The sequence below is a fragment of the Cygnus olor genome, chromosome 1 (genome assembly GCF_009769625.2).
Source record: "Cygnus olor isolate bCygOlo1 chromosome 1, bCygOlo1.pri.v2, whole genome shotgun sequence".
NCBI classification, from domain to species: Eukaryota; Metazoa; Chordata; class Aves; order Anseriformes; family Anatidae; genus Cygnus; species Cygnus olor.
This window is the reverse complement of record NC_049169.1, coordinates 3861480-3879778: the sequence shown is the minus strand read 5'-3', so window position 1 is coordinate 3879778 and position 18299 is coordinate 3861480. Positions and strand designations below refer to the sequence as shown.

Below are 18299 nucleotides of genomic sequence, written 5' to 3'. Positions count from 1 at the left end.
TTAAATCCATTTTTCTGTACTTTATCTCAACCAATTCTCAAGGTACTAACCGATGATAATTTCTGTGGAAATGGCTGTAGAGAAACTACACAGAGTCAAAGCACAATATTTCCTTCATCTTTTCCACTTTTCTATTAACATTCGGAAGAACCAGTTCCACTGAATCTGAAACCCAGACAATTTAGGAACAAGAGAAGCCATTTCCAAACCTGCCAGCCCCATCCTAATAGATTTTTTGGGTCAAACCTCCCATCCTTCAGTTCAGCTGTCCCCCAGAGAAACTGCAGACGGGCATACCGAAACACAAATGGAGCGGGGCTAATCAGAAGCAGATAAAGTCTTCTAAAAAGCCAGAGCAATATCTCCTGGGACATTTTTCTTCAGAGGCAGAGCACATAGATGGTGCCTGATGTCCGTTGTCATACACCAGACAGCTATCCTACAGCGAAGGTCCTTCTCAGATGCCTGTCCTGCCACAGATTTGGGTTGAGTGGCTGCACAAACCATTTAAAATCTTTCCCTCTTCTACTGACCTCAGCTGCAGTGGAACAGCTCTGGAGTCAGTAGCTCTGATGTGTCAAACCACTTCCTACACACAACAGCATGCTCTGCGACGGTGAGCATTAAGTTTGATTTCCTGGATAAAAGCAGAAGAGACGGCAGCCTTTATTGTCTCTGGCGGAGCCAGTCAGTGGAACGACAATTTGTTGACCAGAGAGCAAAGTCCTTGCTGCGCACGCAGGGTGGCTCTGCCCATAGGTCTAACCATGCAGTAGACAGCTCGTTGGGTCAGCCAACAGCAGCCCATCGCTTCTGAGAAATTCTTCATCATCCTCGGAGTTGCGGAGAAAAGATGTGAACAAGTCCCATGGAGCTCAAGTGCCTTTTGATGTGGCTCTTGTTTGGATCCGTCAAGGGAAACAGGGCAGGTAAATGACTATTTCTGCTTTTTGGGGAGGGAAAATGTGATTTTCTTTTTTGTGGTGGCTGCCGGAGGATGTTCGCAACATCCTGGCTCCTTTCAGGTAAGGAAAGATGTTAAGAGCTTAAGGAATTTTTTAGTCTAAGGAAACGAGAGAAATGGGTTTTGTGCCCACAAACCAGCAACCGGAGACAATCCAGAGCAGTACAGGATATTTTTTGTCTGAGTAATGCATGTATCCTCCAACCCATCACTGGAACAGTGGGCAGATCAAAGCCACCTTGGGCGCCTTAGGTAGCTCTTTGAATTTGTTTTTCCATTTTGCATGTAACTTTAGGAAATATAAAAATAGACACTGAAATGTCAGTGCTTCTGCAGGCAAAATTGATAGCCGTGCTATTAGTTAAAAGGTGCCATCCATTTTGCTACAGGTAGTAGAGATACCAAATAACCACTCAGCCCCACCTCCCAACCAGTAGTGCCTGTAAATTACAAACGGAGGCAGCTAATTCATTCAGCATTCACTGCAGTTTTATACACATATACGTTGTAATACTGCTTATATTTGGCTTATCTATTGTGACAGGCGTGTGCATTAAGAAATGGGGTGATATTTTAGAGTGCTTGCATTTAAACTGCTTTGTTCAGAGGGATGCTACTTAAACTCTCAGGATAAATGTGGTATTTCCCTCTGTACCTGCTGGTGATGTCTGGGTTCAGAGGTATGAGCAGACACAGCCTAAGGCAGGATCATGGATACACTGATATTTTAACTACCAAGGGATCATCTCTACCAGGGCTGCATATTTTACTGTGGTCGGGGCACCTCTAGGGATGGCTGGGATGCTTATAACCAACCATCTCTACCCATGAACACAGGAAATACCTTAAAAAATATTTGACGCCCAGGTGATTTTTTTCTGGTTAAATACTTTTGCCTGTAAGCTCCACACCTTTTCCATAGCGGGGTATTTTGATTGCCAAATGAAGTGCCAGTGCCCACAGCCAATGTTTAAGTGCTGTGTGCAAGAGCACCGCTGCGAGACGTTCTGCCAGAGATATGTAAATGGGATCGGTTCTGGGATGAGTCAGGTCCCCTATATCATGCTTTCTGTATTACTCTGCCCGGGACACATTGTGAGAGTTCTTGCTGGCAAGTCTCATTTATCAGAAATCTTTCAGTTTTTTGGAAAAAAAAATAATATTGAGAGGTGCTAAGTAGTTGCATTTTATGCAATTTGATATGATTTCTCTGATGAATGAATAAATGCATAGTATTGCGTTCTTTACTGTACCACTAAGCTCTTCTTTCCTCAGCTTCTTGTACTTATTTTGAATGCTTCTCCCAATGTTTAAACATAGTGTTTTACATAAATATAAATTTCTTCCTGCAAATAACACAATAATGTAGAAAAACTGCCCTTTATACCAAGTTATGATTTTTTTTTTTGGTAGAGATGCCTGAAGTATCGTGGCTGCTAGACCTGTTGCTTTTATTCCTTATGGGGTTGAACGAGAAGACTTGGGAACAGATATGAGCAAAGAAAAGGGAAAGAGGCTAGGTCAAGCTGGTCAAAAATCAGCTAGGACTCTCTAATCCCAATACATACAATGCTACTCGTGTTATTTTGCCTTATTCTTTTCAGCTCTTCCCAGTATCACAAGTTCAGTTTTGTAAATAGATCTTGCCATAGTTGTTGTTTGCAAGAGGGTTTCTGTCAAAAAGAGCCATCAAGAATAAATATCATGAGGGTAAAAAGAAAATAAAAAGCCTTTGTTTTACACAGCAGTTTCACTGATGGGTCTCAAAGTACTTTGCAGAGAGTAAGCTCCTATTATATAAATCTGGGGAAACTAGGGATTATTCATTTAGTATATTAAACTACATCTTAGTGCTAAAGAGGAAAAGAGAAAATTAGATTTTCTCTTGAAGAGCATCACATTTATCTCATTTACCCTGCACGGCAGCAGTGCCTAGATGCTGTAGGCATGGATGAGGCTTGAAGTATGCTAGGTGAGGGTCAAATACAAAATAAAAGCTGGACTGTGCTCCTATGACCTTTCCATCTTGCTATTCATCTTACAGGAATACACTGAATAGATTTGCAAGTCAAACCTGGAAAGGATTAAAACTCACAAAAGAAAGAATTTCATTCAACTGAATTTCATTCACACAAGATGGGTACCAGATCTCAGTCATTTAAATGAGAGGAATTTCTTTCCCATTATACTTGCATATTAGTGCTCGCTCCCATGGATTTGAAATGCAATGCAGAATAAATTAAAGTTGTCAAACACATACAAGTGTTTCTTGTAAGGTCAAATAGAGAGCAAATACCTATATAAACCTTCCAGTTATGGTGGTCTTCAGCAGCAAAGTGCCCAACATAGAGCTTCAGTGAAATAAAAGAGGTTTTAAATTGTTAAAATTGTGATTGTGCTAAGGAAAAGCCAATGTTGTGGACAGAGATCCTGCAGTATCTGCTTCTTCCCTGAGACAGAGAAATCTTCTCCCTGTGTATGTCCTTCCCTTTTGGTTTGATCTTAAGGGTCTTTTCCAACATAAATGATTCTCTGATTCTGTATGATTTTATGATTCCCTTTTATCATGGTAAAAAATCCACTCCTTAGCCACTACCTTTGGAAAACCACTGCCTTTAACTTTGTTCACTATTTTTTCATTGTACCATGATTTTGGGCCCTCTGCTTTCTTCCCTGATGACCAGCTGAATCCTTTCTCTTTCCTGTTACACTAACTGCGTCTTCAAGTCCAAGCTTTTGGATGTTTTCTATGTCATTTTCCATCTTCTGAACCGGGTCCTGAATACTGGAACAATTTCCCCACCTGGTTTACCAACCCTTCTCATCATCTCCTCCAACGCTTCTCCAAAACTCACACTGCCAAAGTCTTTTCATGACTTTCTTTGGTCAATTCCCTGTTCCTCATCCCTGCAGCAGTAGCAGCATTGTCATCTTCTGCTTTTTCTTGACGTTCTCCCTTTCTAAAGCGCAACCCCCCAGACAAAGAATAGACATCCCTCTTTAGTTGGCAAAATATTTCATGCTTATAAGGTCAGAAAAATCATGAACAATGACAAATAATTTCCATCCCCCTCGTGAGAGCTCCAGCAAAATGCTCAATGACCAGTTCCATGCTAAGGTCATAAATGAAATGAGACCTTAAGATACATTAGAAGTCAAGATTCCCACCAGATCATTTTGTTCAGACTGGGACACATGCTTGTCCTCCAGTTCAATTATTGTCAGAGGATAATAGCCCTTCCAACCCAGCAAAAGTAAAGGCTGAGAAAGTTCCAGCCAAACATTCTGAATGTCTGCTGCTGCTTAAAAAGCCAATTTTCTTTCTCAGTAATGTATTCTTTCATTTAGATGAAATACCTAAGAGCCAATGTTACTGAACTCACAGACTTAAGGAAAAAACGTAGCTAAATCTATTCAAAAACCAAATGTCACCAAAACAAGGCTTTCACAAATGATATTTTCAAAACCAGACACAGTGTTCTCCTGCCCTACTATGTGTAGTGGGTGCCTTTAAAGGGTTTGAGCTCTGTGGCTTTACCTTAGATCAAAAGTTATAAACACCCGGAAACAACAGAATAAGGAAAACAAAGGTTGCTCATTCTCTGATTCATACATTTTCTATTCAGTGCACATTGTTTGGGCTAGTTTTTCTCCCTTTCCCGCCCTTGTGAAACACGCTCCCTCTTTCCTAACTTTCCCTCTTCCAATTCCACCTTTGCAGTCCAAGTCCCCTGCCCAGCCTCCCTGCCAGCTGTGAGATTTCATCCCACTTAGCTTCAGCCACCTGCACCATCAAAGTCTCCGCGAGGAGGACATGTGGACCCCCTTCATAGCCGGGGAAGATAAAATAGTTCTTTTAGGGCGCAGTTCATCTACTAGATTGGAGATAAGGGTGCAATGAGTCACATCCTGTAAGTCTCTTTCTAGTGACTACAGGGGAATTGAAATGTCTGCTGGGTGACACTCATTAGTCTATGCCTCACAACAGCTGAGAGTTGGGGTGCATGGGGATAGCTGTTTAGGAAGAGGGAAGGCAGATGTTCAGAAGAGCATCTGGGTCAGCAGAAGATGCCACAAACTCTTCGGGCTGCTCTGTTGGGAACTCACAACAGCTGAGCTTTAAAATGAAATCAATGCACTGGCTAACCCATGCTAATTCCCAATCCAAGCACATAAGACTGTTCAGCCACCACTGCAGCCAACAAAAAGTGAGAAGCACCTGTAGGCATTGCATTGGAAAATGTAAGCTAGATGTCTGGTGTCCTCCAGAGACACCTCTCCAGCTCTAGTCCTTACAGAGGGAGCTAAGAAAGCAGGTTCCTGAAAGTAAATTTTGATTGTGAACTACCTCTGAGCATGAGAAAGCTTAGTCCATTGAGAAATGAACTCTAGCCTTGCAGTTTATGGAAAAACTCTGATTAAAAAAAAAAAAAAAAAAAGATTCCACTGCCTAGGTTAATGGCAAACAGCTGGTTAGCATCATCAAGCCAAGAGATGAGAGAGGTGCATTTCTCCCAAACCTAATTTTCCATGCACCTACAAAGTGTTAAAAAAAGACATCCTGCCAACTCATTCTCCATTCTCATGTCTTTTCAATAGAAACATGTTCTAGAACCAACACACCCAGCAGACATTGAATTGCCTGGTCCTTAGAACAGGACATTAGGAACATTGAAACCCATCTCCTGCCCTGTAGGGCTGGTCTCTTCTCCATCACTGTCTGTATTAAATCTTGTGCCTGATATTTCATCTGCAATGCATTTCTGTCCCTTAAACTGCAGACTCATTACTACTAAGATGAATTCATAAAATAATCTCTGTGCAATCTACAGTGTAGATAATGAAATCTCACAGGCAAATTTTCATAAACATCAGGTCTGCAGCTCAGCCTTGCAGCTCTAATCTATTGCCCCCTTACAAATCCACCTAGACCATAAATGACATTAATCAGATGGGAAAGAAGCAGGCAGAGTTATAGCTAGCTTGTTATCAGGCCCTTTGGGAAAAAGTCTTGAAGTTAGAAAAAGTTCATTACCATTTCAGTCCAGTTGCTGGTATCAATTCCTTCTGTTCACCCATATCAGTTTCATCTTCAAGAGATATGCTCTATTTAGAGAGCACAGAGTTTCAGACAGCATGAACCCCCAGGGCTGAATTAGCTTTTCAGGCACATCTGGGGAAATCTCTTCATTTTGACATGGTTTGATTTCTTGGCATCTCTGGGGAAAGGCTGTCTTCATCTCTGAACTGGCAGGTGTGTGAACTGCCTGGTTCTGCTTCTAGCTTCTAGCTAGATCTTCAAACAGCAAGTTTCCTACCGATCCCTTCATACCACCTTTGTATTTAAGGGAAAATTGCCCTGTTTTTACATCTTGCTGTTTTAACTTTACATCAGAATAATGTCAGTGCCAGTGACACAAATCCACATGACAGAGGAAATTCTGAGTTTAGGTCGCCATGGCATGACTCATTGCCTGTGTTTACCAAATAACTAAAAATACCTGCTAGAAATTTCCCCATCCTCTTGTTCTGTACGGAAGGTGTTGTTCTGATGCCTTATCTAACACAGCTCTGCCAACTCAGAAGGCAAAAACACAGATGAGCTTCAAAAATCCTAATACCACCAGCACATCTGCTGTCAGCAAAGTTTTATATTGGGTCAGTAATAACTTTGGTTGGGAAATCTCAGGGAAAAAAAAAAAAAAAACAACATAGTGCTAGAGGAATTAATGGTGATTTAGCTAGTGGTTTTCTTTCCTCTGAGCCTACATAATGGCATTAGGTGCTGAGGGTAGCCAAAAGATTAGTGCCTAACCTGTAGGGATAGAAAGCAGTGGTAAGTTCATAGGGATGACTCTGGGAAAGATAGATCCGCAGCAAGTAATTTACTGAGTTTCTGAATTGGTCAGAGCATTGAAAGAAAGACTTCTATCACTAGTGCCATCGGGTCTTAGTGGCTATTTTGCATGTCATGAAAAGCTCTCCAGTCCCACAGAGTGGGGTTTATCTTCCCTAATTTTGATTAACAACCCAGTCTCACCTTGACGTCTATGTTCCTTGCTTAATGACTGAGTTACAGTGATTTAATTTTTAACTATGCATTGGTCACCAAAGGCAGTTAAGCTTTATTTAGCACATGACAATGAACTCACAAAAAAACAGTGCGTGGTTTGTGTGCCAAAGTGCAGGCATGTCAGGATATTCTGCCTGGCACTGGCCTCCAATAGGTTTTTTGTGATATCTGACAGCTTATGTGGAGGTCCCAGATGCCCTAAGACATTTGAAGTAGCACTGGAGACCTTTCCTTAAGCAGTAATAGCAGGAATCCCACCTATATTGTGGCTGATATGCAAAGTAGTTGGCTTGCAGGTCTTATCAAACTTAATTTTGGGGAGCACACCAAAAGGTGCAGTACCTACTTTGTCCATTTTATGTTTCACAGATATCAGTCATGTGAATTTACAAGTTTCCATCCACTGTATGATAATATCTCAAATCAGATACAAAATTTCCAGGAATGCTGTAGACATCAAAATCCCATTAATATGTGGAGAAATGAGGAATCTCAGCTGGAATAATAGAATAGTTAGGTAGTACCTCTAAGTGTTAACATAGAGCCATATGGCAGTTTTGGTGGGGAGGAGATGAAAATGGTAAGGGGGGAGTGATGAAGCTTGCAAATGAAGGAAAGAGGAGATGGGACATCAAGATCAAAAGAGAAGGAAATAGGGGCACCCAGCACTTTGTCATGGGGGTGAGGAAGTAAAGGATGTGGTAAAGGAAAGTGAGGAGGCAAACAAAACCATCAAGAGGACTTCTGAAAGTGTTGTGAGGGCGTTGAACTACTAGTGCTATGGGATGGTAGTGGCTTTTAAACTGACTCTGGCAGGAGTGTAGCCCTGGAGCAGATGTGGAGGAATGCTCAAGTGGGAGGAAAGCTGGGCCATGGAAAACTGGGCCACCAGAGGCTCTGAGGCTGGTGACTCCTAGGTGTGCTGGCCCTTTATAAGACCTATATTTTCTTACCACAGCAATTCAAACAAATTAACATTAGTTCCCATCTAGGTGCAAAACAGCAATAAAATTAAAATTCACCTCCCTTAAAAAATGTAAAAGTCAGAAATCTAGTCAAGGAGTAAATCTGCACTACCGTTCCACAGTTCCCTGGCTTCTTCCCATCTATTGGCTCTTCTATCACCCACACTGCAGTCTTTTTGGGACAAACCATCCAATTTCCTTGGGCACAAAGACTGAAGTTCTGGGGTGGTGGATGCCAGAGACTGTTATGTGTAGGCAATATGATCCAGACCTCACCCTGTCTCCTTCTTCTCTGCACACTCTTCCCACACTACCCCAAGGCATCTAATGCCATGAAACACCCTTGCACACCTATATGCCACCACCTACATCCCCTGCAGATTTGGGGAATACATAATCTTCCTTCATGGGAGTTTGAACATGTAAATTAGCTTGAGCCTGTGAAGTAGCTAAATGTCAAAGTACTGGGAGCTTTTATGGGTTTTGGTGGCCAAACTATAGTTTCCAGTCTTAGACAGACTTCATGGAGTGTGTAGTCATTATCATGAATTTTCATCGCATCTACTGCCACAATGTCTGGAGTCCTGGCTGATAGCTAGGGCTCATTTGGGGTAGGCATGATGCCAATAGCTGTCAAACACAGAAAGTTTAGGACCCAAAAATGAGGCAAGAAAGTACAGAAGTAATACTGATCATCGCACTGGGCAACGACTGTTCTTAAAAGGGGTGTAGAAGACCACTGAAAGAAAACACCTTTGAAGACATATAGGATACTTAAAGACAACGAAGAGGAATAATGGCAGTGGATATCTTGACATGTCCATATTCATGCAAGGTTCCTCCCACTGTGAGGACTGGTTCTGCAATAAGCCCCAAAGCTGATGACTTCAATATCAAACACATGGGTGAGGAGGTCTAACATGAGAAGAGAAGTCAATGGTTTGAAAGGGTGTGATTGTTGATAAGGAGAAGGCTCTTGAAAATGGAAGCAAAACATATGACATGACAGTGAAGCAGTGGAAGCCAACAGAGGGAAGCCAGAAGTCCAGAATGGTCAAGATAAGGCCCAGGAAATTCATCTTTCCAAATGCTTTCTGGATCAGAGAGGCAGGAATGTGCTTGCAAAAGCCAAAGAAGATACTGCAGTGGTTTACAAGTGAGAAGGTGAGAATTTGAGTGATGTGGATGAAATGAAAACGCTAGGTCCTAGGAGTTTTGCATGAGATCCAGCTGCAACTTGTATGCGTTGATACACGAGCACCAGCCAGAGTAGAAGTCAGGCATTGCTTGCTGCCTGCTGCCTGTGCACCATTTCTGCACAACCCTTATCCGATGCCTGCAAGTTCAGAAGAACCCCAACTTCATTTGATCATTGATTAAAACAATAGTCGCCCTTCATGATGAGTAGGCTAGATGCTGTGGGTTTTCTTAAGAAGATACTAAAGAATTGTAGGTCTGTGTGCCTTGTGCTGAGATTCAGATCTGCAATCTGCTTCAAAGAGGCTTTTGAAGTCTTGAGGGAAGCATGCATTTAGCTTACAGGGAAAGTGAGAGTACATGCTCTCAACTTACTGCTCATCTGATAACTCTTTAATTTTAATCACCCTGACAGTCTGTGGTAAACCATGTGGTTAACTATTTCGGGTGCAGTAGCTTCACTCGAAGCCACAGTCTGATGTCGTTTATGAAGCAAATCCTTTGATAACACAAAGATGCAAGGGGATTAAAATAGTCCTTACACAGCTTGGCTGTTAAACCACTCACAATACTTTTGATTGTGGCCTTCTTCGCACTTTGTGACTTTTACTAAGTGGCAGGATAATGAAAAGCAAAACAGGGCAGAAAATATCAAAGGGAGAAAATGATGGATGGCTCTGAAAGAAAAGGGCATTGCAGGACTGGGCCTGGGAAACACTGATTGGTTTGCTGTCAGCATAGCTTTGTTTCAAGAAGGCACTTTGGGAGTCAAGGGCAGATGCCAAATGAACAATGAGCAGGAATTCAAGGCCCTTTCGCAGTCATTCTTGCCGGTTGCCAAGGCTGCATTAATTATGGCTGCAGAAAATGCGAAGACACAGTGACTAAGACATTTTACTCATAATAGCTGTTACTATTATGCATAAGCATAAAGGGTCACGGCTCGTGCACCCAAAGATACTGAGCATCCGCCCCAATGCAGCCAATGTGTTTTATTTTCAAAATTCTCAGCCTTTAAACCTTAAATAATCATTAAGAAGTGCCTTTATCATCTTCTGGGTCTGCAGATCAACTTCTGTGGGCTTTTCAAGTGCACTGAAATGATCTAAATTCATTTCCAACTGATTGAGAAGTATATTTAGATGCAATTTGCTGATGACACAGCACTTAACATCCTTGTTTGGGGACAAGTTATATTTAGGTTTACAAACTTATTTCACAGTAAGCTGCTCTTTGGTGTGCTCAGGCAGAACTGAGAGTGTAATCTCCTTCCCAATGTTTGCTTGTAGATGATCCCAACTTTTAATGACTTAGTTTTGCTTATTAAGCTTCACTCCATAGATTCAGGGCTACACACTCTGGTGCAGGCAGCAGCTCTACGATATGATCGTCTGCAGCTTCATTAAGAAATTTTGGGTAGTGTTGCATGCTGCCCAGCTGCTGGGTGCAGAAAGACAGGGCTCAACAGCCTGCTTCGGGCAGCTGGGGCAGGAGCAGGCAGACCTGCCTGGTGGCTCCCAACAGCTGCTGCAGCACATCCTGGCTCCAGCATCCTTTCTCCTCTAGAGGAAACACAAGGGCACTGGGTCAGTGCCTCCTACGTAAAAATTGTAGACAAGTGAGGGTTTTGTTACTGGGTGGAGATTCCCAAGGCCAGGATTTTCTGTGTCCTGCACAAATCCATACTTGTAAAATCAATGGGAGCAGCTAACTCCAATGTGAATAAGGCTTTGGAGGGAGGGATTGCTTTAAAATGATGATGATGATGATAAATGCACAAAGCCATGCACTTAAAATAACTAATAGTTTCAACAGACAATCAGAGTCTCTCCTTGACATGGAAACAATCAAAAGCAAAGCTCTGCAGCCCTCACATTCCCTTCATGACACCCAGTTTAATCCCTCAACCCTTCCACGAGGAAGCAGTCCTTCATTAGGAGGAAGAGGAGAGGGAGGAAGCTGGATTTGCATTGCATGTTGACTCAGCTGACCCTAGGTTCCCTTCCAGAACAACCAGGCAGGGCTGCAGAGAGGCCTGGCTGTGCACGTTGTGTGGTGCCATCACCTCATGGCTGTGCACCCACACTGCACGTGGGTGACTTTCAAACCTCCCACAAGGCATGTTTCTTCTCCAGGAGTGCTGTCCAGTCTCACCTTGAGCCCAACAGCAGCCCAAGAGGTAGCTCTGCACTTGGAGAGCTTCTCCTAGGGAAACCTGTACGCAGTAGGCATTGTCTATCCAACTTCAACCTCACAGCCCCATAGGTTCCCAGGTATAAATGCACTAATGCAGAACTCGCTGGGGGTGACAGCTTGAATTGCATTTCACACGGATGATTTTCTTGCCAGCCTGGATTTAATTTCCATTAGCCAGCTTAGGTGAACCTCTTGAAAACGCTTTCTTCCACCTCTACAACTTCATCTCTCTTACTGGGAGCAGAATTAGGCTCCAGGCACCTAATTGAGCTCTGTCAATGATCTGGTATTGATAACACAGAAAGACACTGGAAGTCCGTGGTGAGTAAAGTACATGTATAGGCTGCTCTGATTCAGAGGTTTTCTGTTTGCAGGAAAATGCCCACCTCCTCCAAGGACTGAATTTGCTGACGTTGCTGCTGAAACATATCCAGTGGATACCAAACTGTATTATGTATGTGATGACGGCTACAGGAGGAGAAGCGGGCAGTACTCGGGAATTCGGTGTCGGAATATATCGGGGACTGTTTCTTGGGTCTACAGGGAATTTGAATGCATTGGTAAGTGATTACTTAACCTTTCTCTGCACTTGCAGTGGTGTTTTTCCAATGAGTTAGTCAGTGTAAGATGCATCAGGGCATTGCTCTAACAAATGACCTTTTGTGCTTATCCGTGGAAATTAAAACTTACAACAGGTCTATCCTGCCTGTAAAAGTTTGGGTGCTCAGGCTTAGCTCTGCTATTTATCCCGTTGTAATTCAACAAATATATCTTCTCTCACAGATGAGAAAATTTTGTTGTCAAATGCTCCCACGGTGGAGTTAAATTTTACACAGGAGACAAGAAAAACACAGAGCCCTGCACCTCCAAAGCAAGAAAACATTTCAGGTAAGTTAAAGCCTGTTCCTTTGTACCACTTCTCCCACTGATTTCCATGGAAGCAGTATAAGAATGAAGATGAGCAATTTTTAATTATATTTTATAGCCAAAGAGAAATAAGAAATTGCTATAATACCATCTTGGCTGAACACGTATAAGCAAATTCCTTCTTTATACTCTCACAATGAGCTAGGAAAGCTTGGTGCACCCTACTTGACTACATTTTGTATGAACACAAATCACGTTGATTCAGAAACAAAAGCAGTAGGTCAGATGTATCTGTCTAACCGCGTGCTGCCTTGTGATTTCCCAGGTTTTTGTGGTACACCCAAGACTATTCCACATGCCTCTCTAAAAATGGACAAAGATTATTCCGTGGGGCAAGTATTATATTTCAAATGCCAGGCTGGTTACGATAAGCGACCTCCTATCTCTGGCACACGCACGTGCAAGAAGGTGAACGGAAAAACCATCTGGACACCCCTCAACATGCGATGTACCAATGACAGCAGCATTAGGGACAAGTGGCTGTCACCCGTTACTGAGCCAGGTAAGGTTTTTGCTTTGGCATCACATCAGTGTGATGACCTGTTCATGGAGGGGCCACACCCCACCAACTCAGCACATCGGTCCTAAGGAACGACCTGCTTGGGGCTCAGGGTGGAGAGATCGGTGACTGCAAAACTCCAGTACTGATGGAGATGACATCTACTGGAAGGATACAGCTGCCTCCTGCTTGGTCTTTGCGTCTTCTCATGCTTATTGCAATATTGCAAAAGGAAGCACAAATCTGGGAGCAGATAGTCATATATTGGGAAGAAAACAGTAGAATAAGCCTTTCTCTTTTCTCCTTGCTCCTAGCAGATGAGATCATCTATCCTCACTTCACAGTAAGGTACTCCAAAAGGTACATCTAAGCATCTCTCAAAATTGCTCAAGGTTTTAGATGAATTGCACCCTAGAAAGATTTACTTCTCCCCAGTGACTATAACAGAACCCAGATGACTATTTCAGAGGCCACATGTGCATAATGGTAGCTGAGACAAACAGCAGCCCTCGTGACTTGTAGCAGGCCATGTGGTGGAGCAGGGATGTTTGGGCAAGCCCCTTTGCACCTCTCGGGAGCAACTTGGCCATTGTTGCCTTGTTGGTGCTCTGACTGTAGGAATGAATCACCTATCTCACTTGACACGCTGATTCGGTATTAACCCAGGATTTTCTCCCCTTCTTTATAGATCTGCCTGTTTTCCTACAGCATCCAGTTCAGTGTGTTTCAGGTATGCTAGTCACAGCTGTTGTTTGGTCTTTCCTCCTCCATCAAGACAATCATTTTTTTTCCATTCGTAAATTCATGTAGTGCTATCAGGATGAAGGAACTTCTTGCCACAATGGAAATAACCCATCAGCGTGCCAGTCCCAGAAAAGGACACAACCTATTGAAAAGTCAGAGATTATAAATATTTGAAACTTTTAAATTAGTTTTATGAAAAACAAATGACTCTGGATGATGAATTAGGCCGTTTTGGACTTTAATCCTTTAATTCAACTGAACAGTAATTCCAATTTCTTGCAAATGCACATTCAAGCCTGAACAAGGTCATTCTTTCCAATTAGTGCACCAGAACTGTATTCCCCCAAAATGTTGTAGTCCCCTTTGTTAAAACATAATGCCTTTAATGAGGCTAGATAAGGAATATTCTCCCCTTTCTCAGTTCTCCCCGCAGCATTCAGCATAGAAACGTTTATCAAGATACCACTCTTACAGAACCTCTTGTCAAAAACCTGATGATACCTCATACTGAACTAAAGTTCAGAGCTTCCTTTTCAGGATAAGGGAGAAATTCAGTGTATTTCTTGCACTGGAGAAGTTTTAGGTTCCATTTGTTGGAAAAATGAGATCCTGTTTGAAGCACGTTTCCAATTGCTTGCTTGGCACCTTGAAAGTCATTCTTCCCAGTCTCATATGAAATAAAGATCCTAGCTGGATCCCATTCCCTGGAAGATACAGCCACTTCATGCCAACCTTTGGCAGATAATCAGTTTGGCAGATATGTTGATATCCAGGCTGGAAACATGTATAAATGGTCAGAAAACAAACATGACAATTATTAAGTCTGCTGTGCAGAGGCAACGCTGTCAGACCTAGCCTGAGTCTGCCCTCATCACTGCTTTGATGCTGGAACGAGCTGGCTCTTCGCCAAAAGAGCAAATCGATGCGACATCAAGAATTTCTCTCTCTTTGTAGGTTCAGCTCATCCATCCTTTTCCTCTTCTATGATACTGCCAGTGACAGGTATGCCATTTTATTAATTGAGCTCAGACCTCACCCTGTCCCCCAGAGCAGTTACTTTGCCTTTCAATTTGCTGTTCTATCAAAGAGGTCCATCTCTGGTATAAGAGCTAATAAATGTACTGCAAGACACATCTATGTCCATGGATCGGGTGAGATGTCAGGAAAGAAAGTGTAGAGACTGTTTAAGCACTTCAGCTTTCTATGTAGCAGTTTTTAAAGTCATATAAGAGAAGAAAAAAAAATAGGTTGACCAAAAATCTAGTTTTAAAATGAAGTAATTTTCAAATTCTTCCTCTGAAATGTAATGTGAATTCAGTGAGTAACTTCCACTGGAGAAAAGGAGGAAAATGTAAATATTTAAATGATGTGTTTCTTACACATTTTCAAAGGAGTAAAAGAGGATGGGAAAATAAAATATTTGCTTACAGTTAAACTGATGCATTTAGATCAGTCTGAAATGATTTTCTTCTCCCCCTTCCCCATCTCCCATTCAATCATTAGCTGCTAAAATAGAAATCAGCTCTTACTGTGCACATGCTCAAGACTTCGTACAAGGGCTCTTGATTCCAGCTGGAGTCTGCTGCTGACAGCCGTAGAGCACATTATAATAAGGAGGAATAATGGAGTGTGATAAAGGAAGGGAAAGAGAAGTACTGCAAACTATGCCAGAGACTGCAGCATCAGCAGCCCCTGGTTATTTGGCTGTGGTTGCTCTCTGGTTGTCCAGGTCCCCTCTGGCTGGGTCCTTTTTGCCCCAGGGAGCAAAGCAATGGGGCACTGTGCGGGAACTGCTGCCTGTGGACATAAGAACAGGATAAGATCCTCTCCCAGTCCTATCCTCTGTTTTTCCCAGTTGGGGTAACTGCAGTAATCTCCGTGGAGCATTACAGATAACTCCAGGTGCTGACTTTGTGCTGATTTTGTGTTTTTACAGCTATCTTTTTTGTTCTGTTTACCCATTCTGCTGTCTTTGTGTGACTCGCCAAGCAGAGATGGTAAGTGGGAAGGAACCAGGAAAATATGAAATCTAAAAAAAAAAATCTCTTGTACTGGAAGAGCCATCAGCCAGATCAGCCATCTCATTATTGCACTGCTTGGATTTCTGAATACTTTTTGTGGTATTAAATAAACGACCCTGGATTTTGGGTTGTCTGGTTCAGCTGTTAAATGCTCGTACAAGAAAAGCAGGAATCAGAGCTTTTGAAATCAAAAAGCATGCATAAAACTGCTTTGTCCCAGCCATTGTGGAACTGAGAATGACAGTTCAAATAACGGGTGGAAAATGAATCCCGTGAGGAAATTAAGGTTAATTATGCAAATATGTTGGTTTCAGATAGATTACGCAATCAGCTTTTTTCTCTCTGGCTGATCTGTGGGAAGTCTGGTGAAGCATCTGCCACCACCACCACGTAATTCTTCTTCCTTCATCCCCCTGATTTCTCAGTCATATCATGACAACTTTGTACTTCAGACTTATTTCAGTCTGGCCTCCTCGCTCTTTCTGTTACCACACTGAGATGCATAAAGACTGCTCCTGCTCACAGGCTCCCCAGCCTCGTTAATCCAAAATGTCCCAATTTCACACTTGGGAGTTCTCTTTTTCTCCTCTTTCTTTGCTAATCCTCATCCCAATTTCTCCTCATGTTCTTCACTAATGACTAATGGGCTCTGCTTGTCTGCTGAATGGGGATCTTTCCCTACAAGGCAGAGGGAGGAACTTTGTGTAACCACCATCAGTGCTTTTTGCCTGTTCATGATAGGGTAAAGCCATAGAAAGTGTAGACAACGCTTTGAAACTTGTGTTAGCGAAGATGGTTAACCATGGTGCAGATTGCCTGGGCCACTGTGGGGTTTCTGAGAATATGATAGGAGAATAATTACCAAGAAAGTTCTACATTTCATTGGCCCTGTGGTGGAGCAAGTGCTGAAATAGCTGATCCCAAAAGAAAGGGTAATTGAGGTCCTAAGTGGTGTCTTCTGCAGAAAGTGCTGGATGATTTTTCCCTGTAAATATAGAAGAAGCCATAGAAAACCTGCCTTTTCTCAGCTGTGATGATAACTTTCCAGGGAATTGTGGCATTCAGATCTAAGCTTGTGAAATCAAGGCCTTGCTGCAGAAGAACCGGGTTGCATCTTACTGGACTCCTTTGTGGTCCAGTATGCACATGTGTTTTTCATTGCTCCCGTCTTCCAATTATTGCAAACTATCTCCACAACAGTTACTACATTATTACATTCCTGCTGTATTTAGTGATTATTCTATTCTATTCTATTCTATTCTATTCTATTCTATTCTATTCTATTCTATTCTATTCTAAACTATCCCATCCCATCCCATCCCATCCCATCCCATCCCATCCCATCCCATCCCATCCTATCCTATCCTATCCTACTCTTATCCCAGATCAGAGAAGGATGCTGCAGATTGTGGCAGCAGATAATTTGTCTATGCCTTTTGTAGCTGCAGAGCACCAAAGAGCCTAGCATAAAGGCATCTGAGGACAGATTCAAGCACAACTTCAGCATATGCAATACTTGACATGTACTTATGTTATTGGGAATTTATGAGGTCTGAATAGTCTTCTGCCTCTTTTTAGCTATGTTTTGCCTGGGAGGATGGTGTTCATCTGACAAAATGTAGGTAGCTATGCCTGAGACAGACAATGGGAAGGAACAAGTCCTTTAGGGGATCACCATGTTGCCTATATATATATGCATATATTTATTTATGTCAAATATATTCACACATATACACTGCTTTATATATATACATGTACTGCAATATATATACATATACATGTATATATATAGCTCTGTCTGTATGTGTACGTAGCTTTACACATATATACATATGTACGTATGTATGTATATTTACACATATATACATATGTATATGTATATAGGCCAAATGACTCACTGGCTTAAGCCATGGGTTTCGCTTCATTGACTCTAAATGATGCCCAAATTTACCAGATTACCTATAGATGCTTACATGGTATATGTCAAAAACCAAACGGGATGAATCCTTTCCTTATAGTTCAGGAGGTATAGAATGTTAGTGTAATTTTCTGTTTCGTGATAAAATGTGTGTCGTTGTTTTACTGGTTTGTATTCCTGTTGAGTTACTCTCATATCATAGCCTTGATATTTATACTATCCATGCCTGAGTTACTCTTACTTCATAGCGTGTTTTTTCTTGTTGTTGTTGTTTTATTTTATTTTATTTTATTCCTGCTGGAATAAGACTAATTCATAATATGTATCTTTATACAGATGGATATGTAATGGTCTAACTTTATGCTGTTATTTTGTATGGGAGCTAAAAACAACCTGTATTTATGCAATAGATGATAGGTTTCCAAACCTGTCAGCTGCTCCGAAGTCTGCGAGCAGTGGTACTAGCGCTTGTGCTTCATTAGGTTAATGCACATTAGTTACTGTTAACATAACTCCGTTAAGCACTGCGGTTAGGCGGGCCTGTCTTGTCCCACTCATGGCATTTGACTGGAGAAGGCTAATATTTCATCTGCTTCTAGCATGCACATGGTTATCCAGTGAAGCAGATAACGAGTCTCGTCTCCCACTGCCCCAGTGCTTTATTCTACTTTCCCTAGCCAGCTGGCTCATGGCCTCTCTCTATATATTTTGCCTTTGTTTCCTGTAAATTACGAGAGTCACGTTGCTGGTATGGGACCTGTAAGCAATAGCAGGATACAGACTGGAAAACTATTA

General features: G+C 42.1%; 1 protein-coding gene across 3 annotated transcripts; it reads left to right on the top strand.

Annotated features, from left to right (window-relative positions):
* Positions 1-518: 518 nt before the first annotated feature.
* Positions 519-17408, top strand: IL15RA (interleukin 15 receptor subunit alpha). Of its 3 annotated transcripts, XM_040546448.1 has the most exons (7): positions 527-929; positions 11770-11955; positions 12179-12283; positions 12588-12824; positions 13510-13551; positions 14520-14567; positions 15502-17408. In XM_040546448.1, exons 1-7 carry the CDS (start codon positions 869-871, stop codon positions 15543-15545), a joined length of 723 nt encoding a protein of 240 aa, XP_040402382.1. In that variant the 5' UTR covers positions 527-868; the 3' UTR covers positions 15546-17408. The 3 variants fall into 3 exon arrangements, with proteins under 3 accessions (XP_040402391.1, XP_040402399.1, XP_040402382.1); XM_040546457.1 differs by lacking the exon at positions 13510-13551 and having other exon boundaries at positions 519-929; XM_040546465.1 differs by lacking the exons at positions 13510-13551; positions 14520-14567 and having other exon boundaries at positions 520-929.
* Positions 17409-18299: the final 891 nt, after the last annotated feature.